Source organism: Phocoena sinus, chromosome 16 (genome assembly GCF_008692025.1).
Source record: "Phocoena sinus isolate mPhoSin1 chromosome 16, mPhoSin1.pri, whole genome shotgun sequence".
NCBI classification, from domain to species: domain Eukaryota; kingdom Metazoa; phylum Chordata; class Mammalia; order Artiodactyla; family Phocoenidae; genus Phocoena; species Phocoena sinus.
Window position 1 is genome coordinate 76,248,325 of NC_045778.1, and position 18,319 is coordinate 76,266,643.

General features: G+C 39.8%; 1 protein-coding gene across 1 annotated transcript; it reads right to left on the bottom strand.

Annotated features, from left to right (window-relative positions):
* Positions 1-1,136: 1,136 nt before the first annotated feature.
* On the bottom strand, positions 1,137-18,308 carry C16H10orf88 (chromosome 16 C10orf88 homolog). Its single transcript, XM_032609132.1, has 6 exons — positions 17,990-18,308; positions 17,025-17,228; positions 16,118-16,190; positions 13,803-14,009; positions 6,843-7,297; positions 1,137-3,205 (listed from the first exon to the last, which is right to left on the bottom strand). The coding sequence occupies exons 1-6, from the start codon at positions 18,151-18,153 to the stop codon at positions 2,971-2,973; spliced, it is 1,338 nt and encodes a 445-aa protein (XP_032465023.1). The 5' UTR covers positions 18,154-18,308; the 3' UTR covers positions 1,137-2,970.
* Between the last annotated feature and the right edge of the window lie 11 nt (positions 18,309-18,319).

Genomic DNA, 18,319 nt, shown 5'->3' on the forward strand with positions numbered 1-18,319 from the left:
TGCGATTTGTTAAACCTTCATGTTTAACAACTTCCCCAGGTGATTCTGACAGAGATTGGAGAGCAAATGAAGAGCAACACTGACTTACCTTTGTCAGGCAATCAGATGTTACATGGTTGTACATTCATAGCACCCAAAGCAGAATGCCAAGAAATTCTGCACGTGAGGTCACAAGCAAAGCTCCACTCCTTTCTGAGGCCCAGAGCAATCATGTCACCCTCCTGCTTGAGCCACTGATTATTTGGTGCTAACAAATCCCGAGTGGAGCAGTGATGGTTTTCCCTGGCCAGACCCAGGCTGCCTTTTCAAGCCTTTCCTCTACCTGGCATGCGTCACATGCTTGAGCCAATCTAACCTGTTTTACTTACCCCTAAAAAGAGCCTTCTGTGTTGTTTTCTCATGTTTCACGTGTCCAGTCGCTTGCTGAGGAACGGAGAGACCAAGGGCAGCTCATGAAGGCTGCACCTCAGCTAAGCTTTGAACAGTAGTGTGATTTAGGGCAGGAAGAGGTGGGGATCAGTGCACGAGGACTCTCATCTGCCGGAAGCAACCGCTTGAGGAGACTTGGGAAGAAAGGGAGGGCTGCGACGCAGGTCATGTGGTGGTGGCCAGTGAGCCCGGAAAGCCAGGCTGGGGCTGAGTGAGGAAGAGCCTCCCGTGGTCGTCTGTTTATGAGCCACGTGGCAGCAGCACACAAAGCACTCCTTGCCCTGAACCTAAAAGGATCAAAGTCCACTGATGACAGAGGGATGAAAACCTTAATATGCTACCACAGGAAAGAAAGAGATGAATTAATACTCAAAGGGGAGGCAATGTGGAAATTAAAATACGTAACCTGTATCTTTTTTTATTTTTATAAATTTATTTATTTTTGGCTGCACTGCGTCTTCGTTGCTGTGCGCGGGCTTTCTCTAGTTGCAGGGAGTGGGGGGCTACTCTTCATTGCAGTGCGTGGGCTTCTCATTGCGGTGGCTTCTTGTTGTGGAGCACGGGCTGTAGGCGTGCGGGCTCAGTAGTTGTGGCTCACGGGCTCTAGAGCGCAGGATCAGTAGTTACACCGCACGGGCTTAGTTGTCCACGGCACGTGGGATCTTCCCGGACCAGGGCTGGAACCCGTGTCCCCTGCACTGGCAGGCGGATTCTTTACTACTGCACCACCAGGAAAGTTCCCCGTAACCTGTATCTTGATTTAATTTTTGATCACCCACACACCCCTTGCAGCCACCTCAAACTGCAGTGGTTACCCTGACACCTCTGAAGGTGCATTTGCCAGCCCTGATTTCCCAGACTTGACTTACTGGGGGTGCCACATACAAGGGCAGAAAAGTTACAAGAAAAAAAAAGACTTAATAGAGATTTTGTACATACTGTGGTCTGCTCCTCCTATCTGAGCAAATTCAGGCAGTATTTTCTTAGGTGATAATAATTTTAATAAAGCAATTACATATACATACGTATAGCAATTTGTACGTATAAGAAAATCAATACCTATGAATCTCTAATATATATAATATGTAATTTAGGTTTTTATTAACATGGAGAAATTAAGAAATGGATGATCAGGAATTAAAGCTCATCTGAATTATTTCTACTACTATAATCATGAATATTGTATTTATTTTAATTACTTTAGAAAACATAGCATATGTGTTCTAGTTATAATTATATTAAAGCAATTTGTGAATCAAAGAACAGACCACAATAATCAGAAATTGTATAAACTATTTTTTTTTTTAGAAATTGTATAAACTATTAATGAAAGGGTTCAGCTTTAAATGAGACACATTTCTCCTGAGTGCTGAAAGAAATGCTACCTAATGGCTACATATGTTGTTAATAATTTAGGAAAAGACTGATAAAAGTAATATACAAGTCCTCATGTCCCTAAGGTCAGAGTGATTAATAAATGACCACACTTTATATTAGTTTTCACTTCAAAGAACTAAATTCATCAAAATACAACATACTAAATGAGTGTAAACCATCCTTTTTCATCTTAAATATTAGATGAAAAAAATATATTTTTATTTGTTTAAGACAAGTACTTTCCAGAGTGGATGCATTTATTTTTCAGATGCAAATATATCACCTTACAACACATATACAATAAGTATAATTTCTGAAAATCATGTCTGCCAGAGAGAACTGCAGTCTCCTTGATTCATATGCCTTAATCCTTCAATGCAGAACCTCAGCATTTCACACTTTAATCAGAAAAGGGCTCTGGAAAGAAGAACCTGTATCAGCTCAGAAAAGGAGAGAATTCCTTCTACTTTCTGAGTTGATGGAGATCAAACAAGATGACTTCTCTCATTTTACATCAAACATAAAATCTAAAGTAATAATCCTAACAAAGAATAGGTCAGTTCTAATTTTTACTTTTCTATCCATAACTACAGTGTGACAACACAAAATTAATGGCCCCAATGTAAACCAATTTTACACATGCCAAATATCACATCTGATTTTTTATCTGAAATAAATAATAAAAAAGGTAATATGGTGATCTGAAATTAAAGGTTGCAAGTCTCAAGTACCCAGTTTTCTAAGATCAATTAGAAAAAGAAACAATATCAATCAAGTAGTCTAAGCATTTTGTATACCCGTAAAACATAAGGTCTTTCTAAAAATTAAGAGTATTCCAATCAAACACATATAAACTACCAACTAATGAAAAGCATTAGAAATCCTTAAAAAATTTGAACACTTTAAGCAACCCAGAGGTATATGTGAATTTCTTATAAAAGTGAAAAATATGGAAAACAAAAATAATTTTTGACCCTATCATGTTAACTCTTAGTGTACAGGATGAGATTTACAGTAACAGTCAGTTAAAATGAACACTGAGATTGCTTTACGTAAGTAAACGGTGATCCTCAACTGACATTAAATAGTTGCTTTGACTTTTTGGGGTTTGGATTTGTAATAAATATGTAATAAATATCTGTAGTACTTTGAACATGTTCAGTGCTATCTTTCTCCATTTGAAAGTCTTTCTCCAGAGTCATAATGTCTTAGAGGCATGCCAGAGGGTGGGGAGTTGGGACTTTGCAGCAAGTCCACTAACAAAGCAATCTTATTATCTATGTGCTCCTGGAGTTTATATATTCGCTGATCAATGTAGTCCATAAGTTTCTTTTCCATCAGTTCCATATTTTTAGAAAGAATCTTTTCCAAGTAGGAACAAATGGATTGCTCTTCCATTCTAAAAGTAAATTTAAAAAATAATAATGTAACAATTTTCCCTAATATTATAACAAAAACAACCAAACTGTAGTAAGATAAAGCAGCCAACACACATTGCTGAAATTTGTCTCCACAACTATACTGTCTCCATACAACACATTTCCAGGTTCTAAAATACACACTCAACAGGTGACCACAATCCTGAATGCCCAAAGCATTCTATTTCTTCAATTCTTTAAACATTTAAGAATATGAAAATGAAGATGATGGAATTTCTACCCTCAGAGAATGGCTCTTTAGAAAGGGTCCTTTTGATTTTGAGCTCCAAATCTAAAGTAATCTTGCAAGATTTTGTTAAGGTTTTCCAAGTACTTCCCCAAGCAACTGTACAATATAAATCGTTTTTTTTCTTTTTTAATCCACACAACTTTATTAAATTACTGGAAGCTTCTATGAACAACTGTGTACAGGCTTTTGTGTGGACAGACGTTTTCATTTCTCTGGATGAGTGCCCAGGAGCACAACTGTACGTTTACTTATTAGAAACTCTGCCAACATTTTTTTTTTTTTTTTTTTTTTGCGGTACGCGGGCCTCTCACCGCTGCGGCCCCTCCCGTTGAGGAGCGCAGGCTCCGGACGCGCAGGCTCAGCGGCCATGGCTCACGGGCCCAGCCGCTCCGCGGCATGTGGGATCTTCCCGTGTCCCCTGCACCGGCAGGCGGACTCTCAACCACGGCGCCACCAGGGAAGCCCCAAAATATTTTTTAGAGTGGCTGTACCATTCTAAAACCTCCCAGGATTTAAAATGAGATCTAGTTTCTCCACATCCTCATCAGTACTCGCTGTCGTTACCACTTTTAAACTTTTTATTTTAGCCATTTAAACAACTGTATAGTGGTATATTGTCGTTTTAATATGCGTTTCCTTAATAGCCATGAGGTCAGTCACACATCTTTTCATTTGCTTGTTTGCTTTTTGTACATCCTCTCTGATAAAATGTCTATGTCTTCTGCCCATGTTCTAATTGGATTTTTTTAATGTTGAGTTTTGACAGTTCTTTCTATATTTTAGATATGTCATTTGTTGGATACGTAATTTGCCAATATTTTTCCCCACTTTGTAATTCATATTTTATTCCACATAACAGAGTCGTTCACAGGGCAAAAGTATTACATTTTCATGGCATCCAATATATCAAATTTTCTATTACCTTGCTTTTGGTGTCATATCTAAGAAGTCTTGTCTTAGGTCCCCAAAGTTTGTCCCCTATGTATTATTAGAAAAGTTTTATAGCTTTATGTTTTACATTTAAGTCTACGATCCATTTTTTTTTTTTTTTTTTTTTTTTTGTGGTACGCAGGCCTCTCACTGTTGTGGCCTCTCCCGTTGCGGAGCACAGGCTCCGGACGCGCAGGCTCAGCGGCCATGGCTCAGCTCACGGGCCCAGCCACTCCGTGGCATGTGGGATCTTCCCGGACCAGGGCACGAACCCGTGTCCCCTGCATCGGCAGGCGGACTCTCAACCACTGCGCCACCAGGGAAGCCCTACGATCCATTTTGACTTAATTTTTGTATAAGGTATGAGGTTTGGGTCATGGTTCACTTTTTGCCCTTCGGATATCCAATTGCTCCATCACCATGTGTTAAAAAGACTATTCTTCCTTTATTGAATTGCTGTTGCAACTCTGTCAAAAATCAGTTGAGCATATTTTTGTGGGTCTATTTCTGAGCCCTCCATTATGTTCCATTAACCTATGTGTCTGTCCCTCTGCCATCACTACATCATCTTGAATACTCTAACTATATAAGACTCGACACTGGGAAGAGTGATTCCTCCCGCTTCATTCTTCTTTTTCAAAGTTGTTTTAGCTATTCTACCTCTTTTGTTTTTCATATAATTTTTAAAATGATCCTGCTTATGTCTGCCAAATATTGTGGTGGGATTTCAATATGCATAATAATAAGCCTGCATATCAACAGGGAGAACTGACTTTACTATGTTAGAAATCGAATTGGTAATTTAACAGTTTCCAGGAAAGAAATAACCAGGCCCAGCTGCTTTCCTTAGAGACTTCTACCAAACATCTTAAGAAGAGATAACACCAATTTTACACAATCTCTTCTAAGATGTAGAACTCATCTTATGAGGCCAGTATTACCCTTGTGAAAACCGGACAAAGACAGTACAAGAAAAATACAGACCAGTATCTCTAATGAATTAGATGCAAGAATACTCAGCAAAATATTAGATCAGATCAGATCCAGCATTGTGTAAAAAAGAATTACAGCCCACAACCAAGTGGGATTTATTCTAGGTATACAAGGCAGGTTCCCTTTTTGAAATTAATGTAATTCCCCATATGAACAGACTACAGAAGAAAATTCATGATCATATGAATGGCCATAGGAAAAATACTTGACAAAATCCTATACCCATCTATGATGAAAGAAACTCCCAGGTAACTAGGAACCAAGGAACAGTAAGCCTCACAGTCCCTGAGCAATCTGACTTCTTTCCACCTTTTACAGTCTTTGTATGTTTGCTGGATCATGTCCAGGGATTTTTATTGGTAAAAAGGGGGATCTGAGAGAAATGGGGACATTCCACCTCAGCTGGACACAGGAGCAGTTTTTACATCTGTTTAGGGTTTTTTTTTTTCCTTTGGGATTTATTGTTCATTTGCTTTGTTTTGCTATATCACAAGTTAACATTGATTAGACTATCAACAACTAAAGATTGGAACGTCCCTGGTGGTCCAGTGGTTAAGACTCCGCGCTTCCAGTGCAGGGGCACGGGTTCAATCCCTGGTCGGGAGACTAAGAACTAAGATCCCGCATGCCACGCAGCACGGCCAAAACAAAAAAACAACAACAAAAAAATGAAAGACTATTGTTATCTTTCCTTACCCTTCCCAAATAAGAACCACTTGTTCAATAACGTCAGCTCCTCAAATTGAATGCTACTGGAGACATTAAGAAAGTTTCAACCAATACAACTCCCGCATTTTACATGGGAAAAAAGGCTAAGCCAAGAGATTTAAACAGTAAAGCAATAGTTAAGCTAGAACTATGATTAGAGTCCTGAATTCCAATCTAGCACAAAATTTGGACACATTACATCTATATAAAGGATGGGGAACATACTAAACACTCAGCCACCCCTCAATCAAAGCAGGACTGGAAAAAACTGGAATTATGAGATCAGGGGATAAGGGCCTGTACACTAGAAATAATCCAGAGCTGAAAAATGTTTGGATGACTCCGAAATTAGCCTAGGTCACACACGATCTACAGAGGAAATCTGTTACAATGGCTCACTTCATACAATCAGGCAAAAAATGTACGTATCATGGTCACCACAGCTCCTCTCCATTCATGCAGACAACTCTCTACTCTGACCCTATCTGCTGCTTGTACCCCTTCCATCAGATGCCTGAGAAGTGCTCGGCACCTCCAGTTTTACCCACTTCTTTCAAAGCAATCCATCCTACTCTGCTGAGTATTTCTTTCCTATGTGTTAATGGTGAAATGTAAAAGCTCCTAAAATCCTCTCTGGAAACATTTTCAGGCAGTAGTTATTGAAACAAACCTGTTTTCCTCCACCTGCCTCCCCGCTCCTGTCCCCAATCTAAACCACACTTGTCTTAGGTACTCACGTAACACCAACAATGCCTTCGCCGGGCTTGGTGATGCTTTCCTGCCACTTGGTGTTGGGTCCCACACGGAGATGGTTCACTTGACTACACAGATTCTGCAGAACAGGCAGCAACTCAGAGTTAGGTATATGTGAGTTGTCACTTGCTTTCTTTGGTAACAAAGAAGATACTGCATTCTTAAGATCATTCTCAGGAAGAGAATGGTTTTGTGAGACAATTTTACACTTTTGGAGGCTTGTCATATTTCCTCCACCAGCTGGCTGCGTACTTTTATCAATGTAAGCTTTTAAGTCTTCGGCCACGTTTCCAGATGTCAATCCAGTCCTGGAAGGGAAAGGTGTGGGGGATGACTTGTCGAAGGCCCCTGAAACAGATGATGATTGCAGTCCGATCATGTGCTTGTATCCAGTGCTTCCCAAAACTGACTGAAGCTGCTGTCCGATGGGAATACAATTCTAAGCAAGGGAAATAAGAAATGTTATTATTAACATGAGTGATAATGACAGGTAACCTCTGGAGTAACTCAGAGTCAGGCAACCTGCCTACTTTCATTTGATCCCCAGAACTTTCACATGGAGTAGGCTATAGCTACTATCCCAATATCAAGTTAGGAAACCAAGACTAAAGTTAACTTGGCCAAGGTAACACAGCTAGTCAGTGGCAGAAGCAGGACTGGAACCCAGGCCACCGAACTCCAGAGTCAGGACTTCTAATCCTTTCAGTAGTTTTGCTAAGGAAAATATTCAAATAAATACAAACATACTTAGTAAAATTGCACGGGCTTATTTTAATGTTTCCTTAATTTACGGTAATAAAATCGAGTACTCTCAATTCAGTCACAGTAATTGATAACTTTCATAGAATTAAAAATCATCTGCCTTGCACAGGAATAAAGATGCAGACGTAGAGAATGAGCTTGAGGACACGGGGAGGGGGAAGGGTAAGCTGGGACGAAGTGAGAGTGGCATCGACGTATATATACTACCAAATGTAAAACAGGTGGCACAGGGAGATCAGCTCGGTGCTTTGTGACCACCTAGACGGGTGGGATAGGGAGGGTGCGAGGGAGACGAAACAGGGAGGAGATATGGGTATATATGTATATGTATAGCTGATTCACACTGTTATAAAGCAGAAACTAACACACCATTGTAAAGCAATTATACTCCAATAAAGATGTTAAAAGAAAAAAAAAATACACAGGAAAAAAAAATCATCTGCCCAGCGTCACATATGGTAAGCCAACCTAAGGATATGCAACTTATTTTCACTGGAAGACAGACCAGATAGTTACATATTTAAAGTATGATGTTATATGAGTACTTCTGTGACATTTTCAATGACTAAAATGACCTACCTTTTGGCTAAGTCTGCCTTAATAATTTGTAGGGTAATGATTATGTTTTGTGGCCTCAACTCAACCGGCTATGCTATATTATTTCCTGAGCAGACTCAGGCTCACCTTTGAGAGCAGGTTACACTGTCTCCTACACAGGGCCATGTTCTTGCTATGCTCTTCAATTTTTCCACAAGAGAAAAGCAAAAGTACCTCTAGCCTATCTAACTGTTAAGTTATACACCTCCATCCTAAATTCTAAACACAGAACTCTACTAGGGATTCTTATAGGGGATATCATCTCATACTTAATGCTGCTCAGTATCTAGTGAGAGAGACTGAGAAAATTACACAAGATTAGGTGAAGACCCTCAGTCCGTATATTTTCTGGATATTCTAAAAAATGATTCTTGGATTAAGCCAGCCCCAAACTCATTCATTCAACAAATATTCACCACAAATCTACTCTGTGTTAGGTACTGTCTCAGTCACTGGTAATAAGCCAGTGAACAAAACAAATGAAAATTGCTGATCTGTGGACACTACAATCTAGGGAGCAGGGAGAGACAAACAACAAAGAAAAAAAGAAAGAAAGACAATACATCCTGTGAATAGAGATGGTGATAAATACTTTAGGGAAAATATAGCAGGATAGGGGAATGACGGGAGCAGGGTCGTTGGTAGGGTGGGAACAACAAAGGCCCCACGGAACTTCTACTGAACTGCCTGTTGGAGAAACTCTCTTTATAAAGAAATCTTACCTTCTTCTATTGAATGCAAGTTTTGAAAAAATCTTAAATTATTCCTAAAAACGAGGATTACATACAACTATATTTACAAAATGTAAAAATTAGACAACTCTCCTTAGGTGAAAAGGGGCTTTGCTCAGTCATAAAGGAAAAACTCAAATATTTTTGGTAGTGGCAAAATTCTGGTACTGCAAAAAAACTTTATGATAGAAAATTGAAAATTCTACAAAACAGCAATCACATAAATAATGGAATCAATGTCAAAATCGTACACGAAAATTAATTTGGCAGAAATTATAATTTAAAAATCCAAATGCAATTAAGACATATGCTTTATGAGTTTTTCTATTTTGATATACAGTAATATTTTATTATAATAAATTCACTGATTATAAAAATTAGTCATAGTTTTCTCAGATAAAAGCTCTCACGGTGATTATTTTTCACTTTGAATTAAATGTTAAGAAATTCACAGGTTAATCTCAATGGCAGTGCAGTAAGTGACCCAACCTTAGTTGCTGATGACTATTCTTCTGCTCCTTTTGTTTGACTTTATTCAATTCTTAATTTTCTTGAGCTGTCGTATGTTGTCTTGCAAGGCACCTCAAACCCTTTTAAAAGTAGGCAGAAGAATATGTATAAAATAATTCATACGTACTTACTGTTTAGGGTCCGTGTCATATTTTATGTGAAAAAAAAAATTACAGAGCAGCCTAAAAAAACATGAAAGCATTTATGTAGAACTGTGTCCACATACTTGTCCATGTGTATACTTAATTTCATATATGTACACATAGACCCCCGGATTTTTGAAAAACTGTTTATCTCTGAACATCTTGTAGGATTTCTCAAGACACTGTCTTTAACTTTTTTAATTATAAAGAATTTGAACAAGTATCACCTTGAAAATGCAAGAAAAAAGATCTTTTTACTTTTTTAAGATGAAAAAGGTAAACAGTGAAAACCTTGAATAACTGAATATATTTTTGTTGAGAAAATGGGGCACAGCTTTCCCTCAGATAACATTAAATGACAACTATGCCAGGCACTTTGATTCAGAATTCCTACTCAATTATTCTAAATTGCTAAAGCAAAAACAAATGAAAGTCAGCACATGTGAACTTCAAACACAAGGAAATAAGAAATCACTTTAAGAAACTTTCCAGGAAACAAGGAACCACAAGGCAAAGGTGAAGCAGGGAGTCTAGAAAGCTGCTCCCCAGGTCCTTTCTTTCCTCATCAGGACAGGCCCTGCCCCAATTAACATATGAAGGTTCCAAACAGTGTGGGTTTACACCCCTTCCATAGAAGGAGAGGTTCTGATCATGAAACATCCCTACTTTATACTCAACAGATAGTTACAGAGTTTACTGACACTTTCCAGGAAGACGTCCCATGGATTCCTTGTTTGTGGACAAAAGCAATCCTAGAGAACCAGGTATATCCTGTGAGAATCATTCATAAATATAGCCTCCCCACGAGAAAGAAGACTTTTATTAGCATGTTTAAAAGACGATTTAACAGGATCACCTTCTTTCTTCCCCAGGGGGTTTCCCAAATGTCCCCATAGATAATGATTTAGCACGTGTGTTGGGGGGTTACAACACACGTGCTGTTGGTTGGAGGACTTGTGTTTCTATATGATAGAAAATGCGACAAGGACACACACCAAGCTTGGGAATAGGATGAGAGTTGGGAGAGCCCTCTTACAATAGACCTTATGTACTTGTGAATGGACGGAAATTCATAGCAAAGAAAATGTATTATTTTGGGAATTAAACAAAAAACCCTAAAAACATGGGCAAAAAACCCCACAAACTACTATTCATGTCATTTCTTTTCCAAAGTCAAGGTTTTAAAACATAAAAATCAGTCCATGAACTGATTTTACTTAATTCATTAACCCTCTCTAATGTTTCCAAAATTTTCCACACACAAAAACTTTGTTTTTAAATGTTTAATCTCTATGTCCACTGGATCCTTCCCCTCAAACATCTGTTCTTAAAATATGCTATGCATAAGACTCATCTGGCATTGCCTGTATAAGAGGGTGAGTCCTGGGTCACAACCAGTGTTTCACTGGTGAGGGCCAGGATTCTGTACTTTATAAACATGCCAAGGGATTCTGATACCAGCAGGTCCCTTATCCCCATCATTCTTGAAACAACCCACTTTACCCTGGCTACCTCCACATTCTAACTACCCATTTACTATCTAATCCCTCAAAATCTGGTTTCCATCTCATCACTATTCAAACTGACCCCCTGAAGATCTCCAAGGGGTATTTAGTTGATAATCCAAAGGGCATATATATTATAGAAAATTTACTCGGAGCCATAAACTAGACAGACAGGTCCTCTTTGCACAAAGCTTGTATCTTAATGAGGTACACAGAACAACACATAAACAAAAACAGGCAAGAAAGCGCTGATGAACATATATGATACAGATTTGGAGGAAAAGGCTAATATTTTAATCAGGGTGGTTAGGGAAGGTGTCATTCAAGATGGAACGTTTAAGATGAGGTTGAAATAGCAAGAAAAAGGCAGACTTGCTAAGGCCAGGAAGAGAGGATTCTGGCCAAAGAGAACAGTTAAGAGGGCAAAGGTCCTGAGGTGGGAGTACGTCTGGATGTTTGTGGAATGCCCACATCAGAATGTCTAGAGCAAGGCATCTAAGGAGATGCAGCAGCAGATGAGGCTGAGGAGGTAACGAGGGCCCAGATCTCAGATGAGAGCGTAAGGAACCTGGATTAGTTCTGAGTGTCAGGGAAAGCTGTCAGGGGACTTGACACAGGGGACGTGGAGTCCGATGAGGTCATGCTGGCTGCACTGTGGAGAGGGAGCGTGGTGCAGGAGGACCAGCTAGGAGCCTCCTGAGGTATGGAGGTGAGATGCTAGTGCCAGAGCAAGGAGAGAACGGACGCTGTTCATTTCACAGCTCTCCTTTCCATGCTTTCCAAGATCATCAGCAACTCTCCTGCTCTCCTGTGTCTGCCTGTCGATCCAACGATCCTCGTCCTAAATTAATATTGGCAAATCTCACAAAAGTTATGTAAGTTTTTAAACTCATATTATTGGTTTCAAGCTTTCATCCTATGATCTTACCAGTATTATCGTTTAGATTGTAAACACGAAGAAATTTATCCTCAAAAAGAGGAAGTGATGCCAAATAACACAGAACTAAGAGCTTTGAATTCAGGTCTCCTGACATCAGATCTCTTGCGACTCTTAAGCACTGCTGTGTCCTGCTCTTCTGGTTCCCTTTTCCTCTCCCCATGTTCTTAGCAAACGCACCTACTCTCCCAGGGTCTTCATTCCTGGCTTCAGTCTCTCCCCTCACCCCCTTCCCCATCAACTACTAGGCATGCTCCTCCCAAACCTCCCTCCACTCCACCAGCCCCACCTGTGTTTCCATAGCCTCACATCATCATCCCAGGCCATGTGTTATTCACACCTAAAACTCAACACTCCCAAATTAAACTCCTTTCCCCCAAGTCGCTCCCCGCCTTGGGTTCCATGTATATTATGGTATCACCATTTTCCAAACTTTAGTTTCACGTTTGATTCTGTTTTTCTCCCACAGAACCCATCTTAAGTTAGTTGTCAAGTCCCAATGGCCCCACTGTTGTAGCATCTCACAATCCAGCATCAGGTTACTCCTTCCAAGTTCAGACTCTCATTAACTGTCCTCTGGATGATGGAAATAACACAGAGCTGCTTTCCTTCCTGTAGCCTCACTTTCTGTTGACGCACCTTTCCTACTGACTCATCTTACACATAATAGTGGGTTAAATTTATTAAAACAGAGCTAAAAAACACCCACAAACTCTGTAACATCATTCAAAATCCTCTAAGATCCAGCCCCAGTCTACCTGAAACTTCCCCTCTCACTTATTCACTCCAGAGAAATGAACTTCTGTTCATTTCCTAGCTACATCCTATTCCTCTAGCACTGAAGATTTAATCCATACTGTTCTCTACCTCTTAAGTTGCATCCCTCCAAGTTTACTTGCCTAACCCCACCCTTCCTCTTTAAAGGCCTAGACAAAACGCTACTTCCTTTAATAAGCCTCTCTTAGCATTCCTCATCATTCCCCACTTAGATACCCTGACTCTCCTAATAAGACTACAAATAAAGATCCTTAAAGACAGGCTGATCTTTGAATCTTCGAAAGTTAACCAAAACAGTGTCTTATACTTCAAGAAGGAGCTTAATAAATGCTTGCTGAATGAATAAGCAAAGAGAATTCACAGGAAACTGTGACGTCTGTACCAAAAACACTTTTTTTGCAACATGCTATTTTTACCTAAGTCAGTAAAGGTAACAGTCAAATCAATAATAAAAGTTGAGGGACTTCCCTAGTGGTGCAGTGGTTAAGAATCCGCCTGCCGATGCCAGGGACACAGGTTCAAGCCCTGGTCCAGGAAGATCCCACATGCCACGGAGCAACTAAGCCCGTGTGCCACAACTACCGAGCCTACACTCTACAGCCCACAAACCACAACTATTGAGCCCGCATGCCACAACTACTGAAGCCCCCACGCCTAGAGCCCGCACTCTGCAACAAGAGAGGCCACCACAATGAGAGGCTGAGCACCGCAATAAAGAGTGGCCCGTGCTTGCTGCAACTAGAGAAAGCCCACGCACACTAACGAAGACCCAACACAGCCAAAATTAATTAATTAAATAACTTATTTAAAAAAATACAAAATTTAAAAACTAAAAAAAAAAAAAGAATTCTGAACCAAAATAAATTGTTAAAAAAAATAATAAAAGTTGAAAGGAAAAAATTTATGTCACCACAAGTCTTTGTAAGAATCCATTGTTTAAAGAATGTTAATGGTATTTGGAAAGAAATCCATTTCTACTCACCTGCTGTTGGAATCTAACCATATTCATCAGTTGCTGAGCTCCAGGTGATAACTTTGACCCCAAGGACTCCATGATGGTTTGGACCCTCTCCAGGTCTATCCTTGATCCTAGAGCAGGACAGCCTGCTGAAGAATTTGCCGAAACTGGCCTCATGTGTACCACAACTTTACTGATAAACACACACTGCTTTTCACCAAAGGAGAGCAACTAATATAAAACAAAAGTTCAGGAAAATTAATAATGCTAATAAAAACAATCATTATTTAAGGTCACTTCTTGTTAATACTGCGGTAAGACTGAAGCATTCAAGAATCTGAAAATTAACTTCAAGTACATTTTTAAGTTTTCTCTAGTCATAGTCAGAAAAAGGCTAAAAAGTACTACATGAATTTAAAAAGTCTTACTGCAACTAAAAAATTAAGTGTAAATAATGTTTTACTTAATAATTTAAGGAATTAAGGATAAACTATACCAATCTGAAACCTTAACATACTGAAACTTGCTATAATACTATTTAATACAAAATAAGACTCTCTAGAAACCCATGCAAGTATTTGCTGAACTACTAAACATAAGTCAGTATTTTAGAACTTAAAATGAATTCTAAAGGAATTCTAAGAGAATGTCCAGATGACTTAAGAGAGCGCAATGGTTTACATATAGAAAAGATGAGTTCACGATGATTTTCTAACTTGTGAAAAGAGTAAATAAAGGTCAAGCTTTGACCCTAGCTCATCTGGCTTCTATCCCAGTAGCTTTTCCAATACTTTATGCTTCTTCACGTTGTCCATGCTTCTAAACCAAAAGACATTTCATGTTTGGTGTAGGACAACAAAGTAGCAAAGTGGAACAAACACAGCATTTACAATCAGAGAGACCTGTGTTCAGTGATGGCTCTGCCCGGGTGACCACGGGCAAATGCCAAACTTGAGTCAGGAGTAACATGAGTTCACATGGTTGTTATGAGGATTATGTGTTAAAATTTCCAGTATATATCATTGAGTAAGTGCTCAAACATATGCATCAATTACTATTACTTTTAACTTACATATACTATTGGCCCAGAAGAAGCCTTCATACAAACTCAAGGATTTCCCTAAATGAAACACTCTTTCACTCCCTGGTACTTCCACAGCACAATTTCAAATACCATTCACCTTCACAGACATAACAAACCCATATATCACACAAAGACACAGGCGAACACAGACCCATGATCTAAAAACTCAGTGTGGTACCCAAGATGTGACTGTCATCAACAAGTAAGTAAATACCTCATGAAATGTAAACACCCACATTCCAACCTCCATATTATCCCTGTTCTGCTTTTTAACCCCCAAGCCCTTCTCACTAGCGAATGTAGTACCTATTTTACACACTGAGTCAACCTATTATCTGTCTTGCCCACTATAATATTAGCAATGTGAGGGCTCCATTCCAATTTATTTCATAACTGCCAATTCCTGAATGCCAAGTACAGTATCTGGCATCAATAGGCACTCCAGTATTTGTTGGATGAATGAATCACCTTATTTAAATGACTTCAGAAGCTATTAGTATATACACCTAAAACAACATCTTGGGATAATCAGTTCTGTGCTCTTCTCTAAGTAATAATCAGCATAGAATTTTAGAGATAAAAATAATCCAAGATTTATTTTCCTTAGTCCCCTAATATTACCCATGAAGTAGGTCCAAACAGGTGAAGAAACTTGCCCAAGGTTATTCTGCTAGTCAGCAAAAGAGCTCACTTAATAGTCAGGGCTTATGATTTCCAGCTCCATACCCTTTCCCTAGATCTGATAACATCAGGAAAGTTCACCTTAACAATATTTTTCATGCTGAAGACAGCAGTCCAAATTCCTTTAACTTTGTGGTGCCCTTGTCCGAAACTTCTCTAACTATATTCTATCTTTCTCCATATTTTGGGACCAAAACTGCTTGTGCTTTTTTTTTGGCACCTAAGTTTTATATAAAGACAAAAAATCTTTTAAACGTATGTATTATTGTAAATAAACTATACCTCGATTTAAAAATATTTTTTATCACAGTTTTTCAAGGCTTAAAAGTACAATACCACTGTATTATCAATCGTACATGTAATGACATTGCTGTAAATAATAAATGTTCAAATTTTGAAAGAGGTAGACAATTATTTAGAAAAGAATTTCTTTTTACATGTTTACTAAGTATTTCTGAACTAAAACCAGGGACCAAGTTGGACTAACTACATTACCAAACCTACAGATAATAAGTATATATAGTAGAAAAATAACTGTAGTTTTCAAATTAGTTAAAATTTAGCAATGACTTACCTTTATTTTACAAGCATGTGTGGAAGACTCCAATTTTAGATATTTTTTGTACAAAATAATCTTTTCATGTTCACTAAAAATAAAAAAGATTTAATTTATTAAAAAAATTTACATATTATCACTTTTAACGGTTACATTTAAAATTAAAAGTTTCCAGGACAATATTTAAATCCTTGGATTCAGTTTTCCTGGTGAGGCATAAATAGCTGGGACTTCCTACTGAAGTGCACTGACTACAAAGAAAACATCTGCCACTTACTAGCTGTATAAGAAAATGAAATTAGATATCAAATGTATACTTACGTGGCACAGAGCACACTGTAAAGCTCAATAACATACCCATTATGTCCAACATGCACAGTATATAAAACACTTCGTATTTTGATTCATATTAAGGAGAGATTAGGTCAGAATCTTTGTAAGAAATCAGAAAAAAAAATCAAGAAGTATAAAAATGGGTTAAATAACTATACGGGTATGGCACAGTGTTGGGCTCACGCACTATGTGTAAAGAGTTTCCTACAGGAAAATGTTCAAAATTCCAGACTGATAGACAACTTAATTGTTGGAAAACAGATCGCTGTGAGTTAAAGAAAACAGACAAGAAACACTTACCAGAACTTCATCTGATCATAGTCTTCCACTAACTAGCTATGATCTTTTACCAAGTACTCTCTTCCACTAGCTTCAATTTTCACGTTTATAAAAACAACTAGGCTGATCTAGACTGTCTTTAAGATCCCTAAAGGTCTAAACATTTATGTCTGCTAGTATGTTTTTATCTTCTCTCCCCTAGTATCTGGCACCAATGTCAGATACAATGTCAGAGAATCAATAAATATCACAAAAGCTCAAGAAAATAAAACACTACTTCAGAAGAACACTTCCACACGCATACGTCACAAACCTGTTATCCAGAACATTACAAACATTCTTGCCCCTACTGGTTCCACAGTACTCCTCTCCTGAGTATACTTCCATATTTCTTGCTGAACTTAAAATGCCAATAGAAACGATTTCTTCACCTCCAGGAGGGTCACATCTCAGGTAAAGGAAGCAGGGGTTTTCATCTTGGCTGTTCACGTTCCTTTTCAAAATCACCAGATCCTGGCTGAAAAGAAAATGAAGAATATTATACAGTTCTCTGAACACTGTCATTCCCACTTAATGGGCCACAGGGGTTGACATGTTATCCTATTCATTTACATTTGCATTTGGAGTCCAAGCGCCTTGCAAAGCACTGACGAAATGCTCAATACAGAATTCTCAAGGAAATGATGCTTTATAGGTGAGGGCTCTCCACTCTCTTTTCCCTCGACTTCTGTAATACATTCTAAGCGACCTCCTATAATTGCCTGTCCAGTTAATGAAATATATGTACTGGGCAGCTAGTGTAAATTAAAAAACAGTTCAGAAGTGGGGGTGGGGCGGGGTGCAGAATGGAATAAAGGACCAAAGTGTGCCATTTTCAAAACTAAGCTGAGGAAGATTTTCGACATCTGGATTTTTTTTTAATGCCTCTTTTGGTCGACAGGAGATTTTTGTTTCGGGACAGAAAGGCGGTTCTGATCCCGACAGGGGGCCTCAGGAGCCGACGTGACGGACGCAAGGGGGAAGGGGGTGAAACGCCGAGTCTTCAGGTCACCTGCCCCCCGTCCCCTGCGCCCGACGCCCACGCCAGAGTCGCCTCCTCTTTCCCGCGGGCCCGCCACCCGGGACCTGCCCCCTCGCCCTCGCCGCCCGCACAGTCCCGTCACCGGCTCGGCTCCGGGCCCAAACCCTCTCCCCTCACGGCCCCCGCCTCCCCTCCAGGCTCCCCCAGGAGCGTGGCTGGCACCGAGCACAATCCCAGTCCCCGCCGGCCCGGCGCACCCGGTGGCAGGCGGCGCCAGCAGCTCCTCCCAGTCGGCGTCCCGGGCGCCGAGATCAGACCGGGTGAGATGGAGACTCTGGGCCAGGGCTCCGCACGCGGCATCCCAGGAAGAGGCCAGCGGCGGAGGGCGGGTCAGTGGCGGGTGTGCGGTCTCGGTCTCCATCTGGCCAGGCCAGCTCCGGAACCTCTCTTACAGCTCTTTAATTTCCGCCAGACTGAGGGACTGTAAAGGAACGGAGCGACTTCCCCCTCGTCCGGCTGCAAACCCCAGAGCCGCAGCTTCTCGCTGGGGTGGGGAGAGACCAGCTACCGTAAACGCGCATGCGCGC